The sequence below is a fragment of the Ailuropoda melanoleuca genome, chromosome 8 (genome assembly GCF_002007445.2).
Source record: "Ailuropoda melanoleuca isolate Jingjing chromosome 8, ASM200744v2, whole genome shotgun sequence".
Lineage (NCBI taxonomy): Eukaryota > Metazoa > Chordata > Mammalia > Carnivora > Ursidae > Ailuropoda > Ailuropoda melanoleuca.
Window position 1 is genome coordinate 108,383,167 of NC_048225.1, and position 13,006 is coordinate 108,396,172.

Sequence of the window (13,006 nt, forward strand, 5' to 3'; positions counted from 1 at the left end):
CTGGTGCTATAAACATACAGAAGAAAAATGGAAATACTCCTTATTAGATATTGGTATACTTTTTTTTTTAAAGGTTTTATTTATTTATTTGACAGAGAGAGAGAGAGCCAGCGAGAGAGGGAACACAGGCAGGGGGAGTGGGAGAGGAAGAAACAGGCTCCTAGTGGAGGATCCTGATGTGGGGCTTGATCCCAGGACTCCGGGATCACGCCCGGAGCAGAAGGCAGACGCTTAATGACTGAGCCACTCAGGCGCCCCATAGGTATTGGTATACTTTTGTTTAGTCTTTCATGTAGATTTCATTTTATTGTTTCATTTTTTCCGAGACAATCTCTGTGATAATCCTCATATAGGTAGATTTCTTTAAGGTTTTAAAGGGAGTTAGATATCATGTGGGAAATGGTTGTCCGTTCTTAATCAACATAGATGACATTGATGCAAACAGATCTCTGTTCAATTGGTTTTAAGAGCATTAAGTATGGTCGGATTTTTCTCTCAAATGCGACAAGACTAACATTGGCAGATACCTTATGCTGCTCATAATGGGCAGAAATCACAAAAACACAAATGCGTTATTTGGTAAGTACAGATGTGAATTTTACAAGTGTGAATTTAAACTGTCTTGAGAGATAAGAACACATATTCTAGGCAGGAAAAGGAACATTTATTAAGGCATGGAGCTATGAAAATGGATGGCATGTTGAAAGACTGCAAAGCAGTATATCTGGACCTAAATATTTGGGAGGGAAGCATTTGATGAGGTTGAAAACGTAATCTGGCTTCAGGTTTTCAAAGTCAATGACTCTCAAAATAGTGCATCTGTGAATCACTTGAGAATCTTGTTAAATATGTGGATTCTTTGGCTTTATCCCACAAAAACCCATTCAGTAAACTTGAAATAAAGGTCAAGGAATCTGTACTAGAACAATCACACAGTCACCCCCTCTGTGAAATGCTAATGCTCCTGGTCCACACACCATTATTTGATAAATACTGTATGAAAACATTTTTACTTAATGCTATTGGTCTCCAAAGTAGGGCATACATACTCCAGGGAGCATGCAAGATGATTTAGTCGGGTGTGGGAAGAAGACACTAAAATATATATTTGCAGTTAAATTAAGCTTTATTAATAGTTTATATATGAATTGACACAGATGCCTTCACTTGATCTGTATACAGTACAAGGTGAACTGAGGGAAGAAAAAGACCTGACAGTGAAATTCTCATTCCCTCATCCAGCATAGGGTGACAGACAACACTTTATACTTTACAAAATGGAAAAGCGGCATAGAGAGATCTCAGAAAAACAAAACACCTTAAAGATAACAGTAATAATGAAAGCAAGTGGGAACAAGAAAATGACAGAGTTGACCTTTCTCTTAAACCTAAATTAGCTCTTTGTCAAGTAACAAGGTTAGAAATTACTATGAAGTCAGATGATCAGAAGTCTTTGAATGAACAAGAAAGTAATTATTGCCGGGAAAAAATCGTGCTATGGAAAGAACATTTTAAAAATGATTATTGAAAAAATTTTATTATTTTGTGCTTTTGCAGCTGAAAACATAAGTATAATACCTATCAAAATGTCCATATCTTCACAATTTAACAACTTGGAAATAATTTCCTGACCTATTTAAAAATTTCCAAAATCTTAATACAATATTTTGTTTTTTCTAAATATTCCAAAGTGCTTTAGTGAGTTTTAGAAAGTTATTTGTTGGGGCACCTAGGTGGCTCAGTCCATTGGGCGTCTGCCTTCAGCACGGGTCATGGTCCCAGGGTCCTGGGATCAAGCCCAGCTTCAGGGTCCTTGCTTAGCGGGAAGCCTGCTTCTCCTTCTCCCTCTGCCACTCCCCCTGCTTGTGCTCACTCTCCTGTCAAATAAATAAATACTATCTTAAAAAAAAAAAGTTGTCAAAAATATAGAACTTCTGATTAGTTGTAAGAACAAGTGTTGTTCATCTTCTATAAAATCATTTTTCTCATCAGGAATGAGAAATTTAGAGTGCTTTCCCTCTTTACTCCCTGCTCAGGCCTCACTTCCGGTTTTGCTGAGATAGCTTAGTACTTAAATTAATGATGTGAGATTTTCCAGGTAGTATGTCTTTCCCTCTTGAAGAATACTTATTTATCACTGAACAGTACAAATTTCCAGTCACTCTACCACAGAACACAGGTCTTTAATTTGTCATTTGTTTGAAGTTCTTGAAAGTTGTAATGTGCATTTTCCTCAACTGAGGTTACCTGGGAGATAAACTCTTTGGATCCTTGCATAGCTTCAAGATAAATGGTCTCACCTGGGAAACAGACTTAGTTGTAGTCATTCTCTAAATCTTGGAGGTTTGTTTTTTCCTTTATAAATCCCTCTCTTTATCCTGAAATTAAAGAATTTGAGTATCTCCTCCTGCATGTCTACTAAGCATCTAAAACTCAACATTGCCCAAAACTCCTGATTCCCTAAGCTGCTACCATCCCCAAATCTGACCCTTATACAATTCTTTCCTAAAATAGTAAGCAGAAACCCCATCTTTCCAGTTATTTAGGCAAAAGCCAAAAACAAAAAACAAACCTGATTGCTGATTCTATTATTACACCACACCCAATCCATCTACTTTCAAAATATTTCCAGAACCTGACTAGTTGTCATTCCTCCACCAATAACCACATGATTTTACCTAATTACTGAAATATCTAATAAGCTGGTCTCCCAGCTTCTGCCTTTACTCCTCAGTCTTATTTTCCAACAGCATTGTGACTCTTGAAACTAGTCACATGAGGTCACTCCTCTGCCCCAAAACTCTCCAGTGGCTTCCCATATGTACCAATGAATAAAAGCCAAGGGCTTTACAATAGTCTACAAAGCCCCACATAATCTTGTTCCCTGCTGCCACTCCGCACTCACCTCTTACTGTTCTTGCTGCCTTAGCTCTACCCAAGGGGCCTCCCTGCCAGTCTTTGAGTCGCAGCTATGATACTTAGGATTTTTAAACTTCCTGTTCGCTCCCTACAGTACTTTCTCCCTGGATATTTATGAGGTCGGTTCCCTCACTTCCTCCAAATTGCTGCTCAAATGTCACCTTAACGTTCTCTGACCACCCGTATAAAATAGTTAAGTATTGCCTCTACCTTATCCCAACACTGTTAGTCACTCTATTTTTTTCTGTATCACTTATTCACATCTGATACATTTAGTTGTTTTCTTATTGTCTACCTCTTCCTACTGAACGAGGGCATGAAATGCTTTTGTTCACCCTGAATCCCCGCAACTAAAACAGTGCTTACCACTGCCATGAAGTAGACAATAAATATTTGAATGAAATGTCTGCCTAGGTGTCTTTTATTCCCCCTGATGTTACATGGAACCTATAGAGCAAGAACCCTTTCAAACCAGTGAAATTCTCCTCTAGTATTTACGAATTGTTTTCATAAGTCTGTTTCCTTTTTTCTTCCTTATGGTTCTTCACTTGTTCACATTAAATATCCTAAACTTCTCTTTAAGGTGTTTTCATTTTTACTACAACCTCCAGGTCTTTGGGTTTTGCTTTTCTAGGGAGAACTACTACTGCACAAATTCTAGGCCGTTAATTTGGTCCTCAAAAATGGCCATTTCCCTCTTTTACTACATTTTAATGTGTTGGGCTTTTAATTTATAGAAAGTTTACTTTACACTGTGACTTTCCTCATGTGCTTTTTCAAAGTTAAAGTTGTCATCTATCTCCACTAGCAATTCTTTTTCACCACCAACCACTTCTGAATTTTCTCTATTATTTATTTATTTTTAGACTTCTCGAGACTATTTTCACTTGTCTACTCATTCACCATTTAGCACAAGTCAAACTCCTACAGTCTGAGTGGCAATAAACCCATGAGCAATACAAGCAAGCCAGTTACCACTGCTTTTGTGGGCTGAGGATGTGCTAACCAGCAAGCTGCCAGGACACATACAAACAGGAACTGAGAGCCCACCATGCAGTAGCCCCGCAGGTACTCTGAAGCTAGTCTTCGCAGTACCACACATGTGGACTGCACTCTTTTCCTCTAACTCCATGAATCTTTGAGAGGTGCTCATATTCAAGCCACCTCCCTAGAACCCTGTTTAAGATGAAAGGTGCAACCCAGTTTAAATATGGGTGGAAGGGATAAGTACAGGGTGGTGACACGATGAAGACACAAACTAGAGAGGAAACAGTAATAGGGCAAAACTAATGACAGTGGAGGAGGTTGTAGGAGAACACGTATGGATAGACAAGTCCGTGATGGGTGACAGACATTTGTAATAGGAGGAAAGAAAGGATGCTTATTATATGCACATGTTTTTGAGATATAGTACCGAGAATTCCATGGCTTGTTTCCTCAAGAATAGGTAAGGTCACTTCTGGGTGAAGACAATGAAGTAAGTATGATCATAGCTCCATCACGCTTAACAACTAAAGAATTGTTAGGGGAGTGACAAAAAAGGAAAAACAGTAAGCCATCAGCCACCAAACAAGAAAAGACACACACCACCTCATGTTAACAAGGAAACCAAAGAAAGAATTAGATTCAGGTAAGATTTAAATTAGACTCAAAATAACATCTAACCCACCTCATTGTTGGAAAAGAAAGCTGACATTCCAAGAATTCTCATCCAAAATCTAGAACAAAACAAACTGAGGAAATAAGAAGATGCCCATAGAAATGTCAGTGACAAACCCTTTCCAACTACCAGTACTTCCAGGTATTCCTTTTTTCTAGCACCCTGTAGCCACTCTGGGAACCATTCATGATGTTCTCCCTCAGAAATGAGATGTACATAAAACTAGGAGTGATCTCAGTTTGGGCATATTATGAAACCTCACAACAGAGGGGTGTTCAGGTCTTCCAACAAAGAATTCTATCCACTCCCAGTTATCACTGTGCTACAGAAGAGGCAAAGAGTACAAGAACTAGCCTAATGTGGGAGCAAATTGGGGAAAACAAGACTCAGAGAAGGTAGAAAGGCTGTCAGAGAGGATTTACACTTAGTTACAATAAAAGCCCTCATGATCTGTGCTAATGGAACAAGCACATAATTTAAAAAAAAAAAAAGAGGGGGCAGTGAAATGATCTATACCTTTTAAAAAATCCTAAAATACCTAAATGTACTGATCACTGATCTCTTGACACAATGCCAATGATTTTGAGCATGGATCCTTTAAAGCTCATGCTATCCAGTTACAATTTTCTTGTTGCCATCGACCTGAGTCACCAGCCTGTGGCTATCCTCCTGGCCACCCCTATACTTGTCGTTGTTATTTTAACACTCACATGAGTAAACGTGGTCTCAGATCTTTGACTCCAAAGAACTCTTCTCCTATCTCAGTCACTTCCAAGGTCTTGACTCTTCCTCATCCATATCATATCACCTCTGAAATCTTGATTTCAAATACCCCATCCTCTCTTCTCTTTCAGACTTACTTTTAGCTTCATTTCATCACTGAAGTTTTCGGTTCATGGGTCAGCCCCAATTTCATACAACCCACCACCTCCTTTGTCTCATTTATTCCTTGAAGAGTTTAGATTCCATGTTCTGGTACTATAATCATCACTTGTGAATACCTTCACCTCCCTGGCCTGCTTCTACTTCCATCAAAAGTTGAAAATCAATTTGCTTTCTCTACACCTGCCATCAAGCCACTAAACACTGCTGGAGAAAAATCACACCACAGATTTGCCTAATTTCACTTAAATTTATGTCTAAACAAAGATACATCACTGCCCAAATCCTACTACCATTTTTTCCCATTGAGTTGGAATTCGCATTTAATTTCTTCTTTCTCCTCAAATTCCTACATCAACTACATTAATGCCTCCCAGTTTATTTCATCAGTAACCCTTACACTTCCTTTTTGTACTCAATGGTGTATTATGAAATAAAACCACGTAACTAAGAATACAAATACTTTAAAACTGTTTTACAGTCAAAATGGCCATAAACATTAGTGATGCCCAATTGAGCTAAAATAATTGAATAAGCCATGAGCAAGCTCATTTGATCTTCCCCAACCATTACACACACCAACCTGATAAAATTTCAAACTATTCCGTTTTAAAGAAAAAATATTTATATTAACAATTTTAAAAAGAGAAATTGATGCCATTACCATATTTACATTTTTAACATGGTAAACTCCATGAATGCAGTTCTTCTGTGAGTATAAATTACCACATTTTATCACAGTGAATGTTGTATAACCCAATGTGTTTCCATTTGAAATTTTTGGTAAATGAAGTACAGTCCAAAAAAAAAAATATTCAAGTGTGATTAACCGAATCTATGATTTCTTCTTTCTTACATAGCCTGAGTCCTACTTACATTAGTCATGTAATATAAATCAACATTCTCTGGATGAATTAATTATAAACTATAATTCTGTGACAAAGTAGCTACAAATAATTATGACAGACTCAACAGCACAGCCTTCTCTAGAACTACTTTTTATGTTTTTTATGATCATTGAAGAAAATTAAGAGGAAGTCTTCCAAGCCACCATAAACACCTGATCATTACACAATTAAATAAAAATGGAAAGTGTTTTAGAAAATGAGAGGGGGGGGGAAGCTTATTTGGCAATGTGCTGTTATATACTAGCACCTTTGAGCCTTAAAAAAAAATCCAACAGCATTTACAACTCATGCTGTATCTATTTTAATTATGTGAATGCTCATCTGCCTAAGAGCAGATGATCAAATGAACAGAAGAGCAGGATAAAATACATATTTAGTGGGCACTTATGAACTGAATAGAAATTAAGTTTGAACAGGGCCCATTAAGCTTTTCATTAAAGAAATTTCGTTGCAAAAAAGTCACACATTATCACTGGCACAACCAATAAGATGATGCTGTTAATGATTTGATCATATGCGGAATACAGTTTGTTTTCAAACTGTAAAATGTTAAAATCAGGGTACTCCAACTGTAAAGATGATGTAATTTACCAGATACATTCTTAATTCTATTACAACAATAAGGATACAGTAAATTGAACCATAAGCAAACTAAGTTCAGTAGAGCGTGTGGCTTGTTACTTTTAGGAAGAACTGTGATTCTCTACATTATTTAACTCATTAACAGAAGACTGTAAATGTACTTAACTCATTAGTTTTCAAAGTGAAAACTCGCATCTGTTTTCAAAACAGAAATACTATGCCTAAAAAAATCTCATAAATCCTTTTATGGAAAGACAGTCATCATCCACATCCTACTCCATAATACAGTCTCTGTAATCTTGGTTGAATGCGATTTTTTGGTTGGAGGGATGAAGAGCAGGGTAGAAGTGGGGGTGGGAATGTCCCCAAAACTATTGAAGTACTACAAAATATTTATTTACAATTAAACTTGAAATTTAAAAATCCACTGAAATGGAGTAAGAATGACTAGAACATTTTATCAGGTCACATGGCCCAAATTTAAGTTCCATTCAAGAACCACTCTGCTTGAGAAATAATAAAAACTGGTGGCTAAACGATCATTTATAGTGCCTACACCATGTAAGTGAACTACATTATATATAAAGCACTATAATCAATCTTAGAAGTTAAGTAACTTTGAGTAAACTTAAACTGGATAGAAAGGGAATTCAGTAGCAAACAAAATTCTCAGATACATCATTTACTTAAATTTGATATAGTATCACCCCACTTTTTGAATTTTGGCAATAAAATTTCATTAGCTTTATGTATTTAAATGCCATACATTTATAACTCCCAAGATACTCTAATAAACACTACCTAAAATAATACATATAAGCCCAAACAGATCGCTGACTTGAAAGTATTATTGCCTATTATGCATTTACTAAATATAATTCTTTATACACCTATTATACATTTTCAATTTTTTCTTAATTATTCCAACATATTAATATAGAAACCATGCTGGCACCACAAAACAGCCAAATGTGGCAATGGACAGGCCAGAAGATACAGGACATGGCATCTCAAAATTCCTAATCCAATTCTTAATTTAAGTCAAATTCAGTCATTTGTCCTTTTATAAAGTTAATTTACTATGGTTAGGGTAATCAGTTGATTATCAAATCCAAATGAATAAAAATTCAGTCAAGTATATTAAGGCTCATGTAATTAAATTTATTTTTCATGTTTTAATTTTGATTAGCTTTTATAATATTTAAAAAAATGCCCTGTTGGTCTCAAAAAGTTTTATAAACTAATTGGTTCAACAATTAAGACTCAGATAATCATTATCTGACAAACTGGCACTATTTCTGGCCACATATGTATATCCTATCATCATTTCTATTGTTAATACCAATACAATGGAACTGTTATATAGTAAGAAATATGGCAACTAAAGAACCCTTCCCCACCCTCCAAAAAAGAATGTATCGCTTTAACTTTGTTAGGAGTCACACAAATTTTTATTCAGGAAAAATATTTCCTTCAATGTTTGATAATGAATTTTAATTAAATGAATAATTTACTTTTACTTTTCTGGCAGACCAATTAAAAAGTATGCCTCTTTCCTTTCATAAACAAACTCTAATTCTGCATGGCAGATAAGAAATTAATACTTTACTTTCTTCTACCTTAAAAATTAATTATGAAATTTTCCTCATTATGAACTAGTTATTTCTGTATGGATTGTTGTCATGCTGCTGTTAAAAAAAAAGTTAGTAAAAGATATGGACACATGGGAAACAAATCATAAACTATTATACTAGTTTATAATGAAATATATTAAAAACATTGTTTAAATATTAAACAGCAAAATACTCCTATATTAAATAAATAAGACTTGAATTTGTCATGTGGAACTATAAGCCAATAGCATCAATAAGGGGGATGGTCTAGGGTAAAGGGTGGTCACCAAAAGAAAAAAAAAAGCAGGAAAGAAAAAAAAAGAGAAAAGAAAGGAAGAAGGAAGAAGAAAGAAGAGGAGAGAAGAGGAGGAAGGGAGGTAAGGAGGAGGGAACACAACATCTAATACTGGCATTGTTTTCAATAACAAATTAAATCAGTGATTCTCAATCCTTTCTGAACATGAAATTACCTAGAAAACTTTTGAAAAATACTGATGATCAGGTCTCAGCCCAAATTAAATAAAAATCAGCAATCAGTCAATAGTATATTTAAATGGTCCCCCATATGATTCTAACGTGCAGTAAGGGTTGAGAGTGACTGACTGAAACCTACAAGCTTCTTAATGTTACCTGACTCAGAAGAGGGTCTTATGAATGAAGAAATGGAATTTTCTTTTACCAGTGGGACAAGACAAGGGTGTCTCCAGTTAACAGTAACTTACAAGTAAGTCAAGTTTATTAATGTATACCTCATTTCCATTAAAATATCTGTGCATACCTCTTCATTCCCTGTAATTCTGTATTTTCAAACTCCAAGACCTAGTCAAAGTACTTTTTGTAATAAATCAGTCACACTGAAAAGATCAATTCATGCATATAAATAATTTACTGAATGCCTACTATGTGCAAGGCACAGTGATAGGTGCTGCCATAGGACCTGGGAGTCATGAGATAATGATTGGCTGAAAAAAATTGTTTTTGAAATTAAGGGCTATTAATTACCTGGACCTAAATAAGGGACTGAACTACTGAAATAGGAAAAAGAAAATAAGCACATACTAAGGGTCTGATTTTAAAATACACAGTATAGCATATTTGTACTTTTCCTAATGTTCCTTTACAGTATTTCCAGAAGCCTTTGAATATACATAAGGCAAATTCAAGATAGAAAAATAAACCCTGTTTAAAGTAGATGTTCCCAATTTTAACCACACTCTGTATCAAGTAAATTTCATATATGACATAAGTATAAATACTAAAAATCTTCATAAAAGGTAGTTCTTGTCCACTTGTAGTAGTCTTAACAAGTAACCTTACATTAAAATGTCACAGATTCTAGTCCTCGACGATTTCATCATGGAGAAAGTTTATACAATACATAATTTATTTTGAAAACAGTTTATATGCTGAGAAATTCTAAGGTGAACAAATTTGCGTTCTCTTTTGTTTTCATGAAGAGAGGATGCAAAGAAAGGAAGAAAGGGGGTAGAATCTGTTCAAACCTTATAAATATCCTAAACTCTAATAATTTAAAATGCTGACTGCTTTTCTTAAGAACCTAGTGAATTCCATATGAATAAATACTTTTTCTATTCACTATTGGTATGGACTTTTGTGGTTACTTTAAAAATAAATAATAAGTGCTTCTCATTTTTATGATAGCATTAAATTTCAAAATGAGGCTAGGTAATGTCAGCATAACATAAGAAGGAGCTAAACGTTTATCAAAAAAAAAAGTTGATCTAAAGAGATCACTGGGGGGGAAAATGGAGAAAAAAATGACACAAGATGAATGATTAGCAATGATTCTAGTGGCAAAAACTCTCTAACGGAGTAGAGGTTCCAAGTTGCTTTTAAGTAATAAAAGGTGAAATCAAGATTCAAGGAAAATGCTCATTCATTTGTACCTTGGATGCAACGCTCTAAAGTACAGAAGTAGTAAAATATTTTACTAAGTTAAAATATAGGTTTTATATTTTATACGATATTGAACACGCACATAAAAATACCAGTGTTTTTATCTTGTTTCTGTTCAGACACTTAATTAAGCAAATGTGTTCTTTGGTGTCTGGGGGAGTTTATCAATATTTAGGGATAATGGAAGATAAGAACTCCAAGATCAACATGCCTAGAAACAGAAGACTCAAAATCCTATGCCATACATATAAAGTAAGAATCAAAGGTGAACTTATGAGAAAAGAAAGTTAAAGTTACACTGCAGTAGGAATAATACATTTCCTTCCCCCAAACATACTCTGGCTCCCAAAATAAAATGTACTATAGCCTATCAGGTTTTTAATCTGTGTTTTGAGATTTCTCAAGTGGAAAGATAGCACAGATAGAAATATATCATTCTAAGTTTTAAAATCACCAAAGTCAGTGAGAAGAATGTACATTCATTAAATGTATTCATTTTAAGTAAAGAAGTCTTGAAAAGGCTGAACAGTTCAACCAAAGCTGAAGAATTGTTCTTGATTTTTCATTATTCTTTTTTAAATAAAGAATAAGTATAGGTATAGTATACATACAGTTGACATTCTGATTAATTCAAAATAGTCACATCCCTTTGCTAGTTTTGGAAGTTCCAGAGACTAAAATTTAATACCATTCATAACATAGTATTTTCAATAAAAGGAATTATAGAGCAATGAAAAATCAGAAGCAAGATGGCCTAGAGAGCCTTATAACCTATAAATATACACACATTTATAACCTGTATTTATTTTCTAAAGAAACAAATTTTAAGTAATGCTAATTTAACCAACGGAGAAAAAACTTCTATCAAAATATACAATTTCCATTACAGACTAGAAGGCTAATATTAAAAAAATAGTTGTAAGCCAAAAAGTTTGCTTATATGGATGACAAGCATCATCCCTTTGAAGCATAAAGCATCAAATAAGGTCTTATAAAAGATCGATCTGTGACCTTCTTCATTTGTAAGTTCTTGATAAATTCATAAAGCTTGAGTCTCAGTCTTTAGGTCAAGGTATATCCATGCTTCTTAATCCAGATCTCCAGAAAAAGGGGAAACCAAGTAAAATTCAGAATCTCAAGTGGGATTTATGCTTTACCATGTACCTGAAAAATAATATAATAGGTTATAATGATTACAGGAATTGTAGAATTTTTAGATTAAATGTAAAAATAAGTTAACATTTTTTTAAACTTAAAATTCAAAAGTGAACAGGATGTTTTGTTTTCTAAAAAACTGGAAACCTGATACTGTACTTTGGAAATACAGAATAAGAATTTCTGAAGCCAGAAGAAACATTCCTCTTATTAAATTCTATAATCTCAGAGCTTCTGGCTGGAATAATAAATGTTTCTCTTTAATATATTATCAATTATAATCACTGGGTTACCTCAGTCACCTCTGACTTTGGAAAACCCTTAATATTCAGCAAGAGACTTACACCAAGAAAGCGACAGATTTTTAAAGAGCACCTCAACAAGAATAAATTCAGTGGTACTGTGATCATATGCTGTTCTTAAATTTTTCCAATTACAAAACTGATGTTACTGTAAAAGGGCTTTAAGAATCCTATTTATAAAAGTAATTAAAATTTTAAAAAAATAAAAAAGTAAAAAAATTCAAAAACTGATTTCCTTTCACAAGCTACCCAAAACAAATCCAGTCAGTGACCTTTTGATGCAAAACAAAACAAAACAAAACAAAAACTATAGGGATCACTTAATCCAAGCCCCTTGGATAGATAGAAAACAAGGTTCAGAAAGGTCACAGTTCATTAGAGCCAGATCACAAAATCAGAACTAAAATCTAGGTCTTCTGACTCAGAGTTTACTGTTCTTTCTATCCAGGTACACACCCTTTCTCCATCTGTTTCTAAAATCAATATAACAAAGATATCTGTTAATTATCTACTGGAGATCAGCATCAAATCAGACAATGTTGGAAAAGGGGAATAGGGGGATATGTTCATAACTTTAATGAACTTAAAATCTAACTGAGGAGAAAGGAAAATTACTACAATAAAGCAGAAGTAAGTGCATTTTAGGATCAGAATTACCTATCCAATGTTTCCCAGAACCGTAAGAAAACTGGTCTATCCAAATGACGTTTGTGATAGCTGAGTTCTAATACTGTTACATCCCATTTCTGAACGTTTGGATCTAGACGAACTTCATCATATTTGAGATGGAAGGCTTTAACTATATGGGGGGAAATAATATTTTTTATTCAAACTGCAATCAAAATTATAAAAATATTTTACAAAAGAATAAAAATATCGAATACAGACATTAACCAAAAAACTAAACAAAACAAAAAACTTTAAAAAAATCAAACTTCTTCCACCAAATGAAGCTACATTATAACCAAAATGATTTTTGAGATAGATGCTAATAGGCACTGTGGCATCCTCAAAAACATTCAATTCAACAAATATCTACTGAGGGTTTATACATGCCAGCCACTGGGA

General features: G+C 34.4%; 1 protein-coding gene across 3 annotated transcripts in view; it reads right to left on the reverse strand.

The window, feature by feature from the left end:
* CDC73 (cell division cycle 73) overlaps nt 1–13,006 on the reverse strand; it is a 181,618-nt gene that overhangs the window by 64,193 nt on the left and 104,419 nt on the right. The window contains exons 16-17 of one of the 3 annotated variants that reach the window (XM_002923385.4): nt 12,596–12,737; nt 1,108–11,645 (exon numbers count right to left, since the gene is read on the reverse strand). The exons of 1 other annotated variant lie outside the window; for it this stretch is intronic. In XM_002923385.4, the coding sequence (XP_002923431.1) occupies nt 11,609–11,645; nt 12,596–12,737 (179 nt within the window). In that variant the 3' untranslated portion in view covers nt 1,108–11,608. Of the gene's footprint in view, nt 1–1,107; nt 11,646–12,595; nt 12,738–13,006 lie in introns of those variants that run through there. One more of the 3 variants, XM_034667174.1, reaches the window with a different exon arrangement.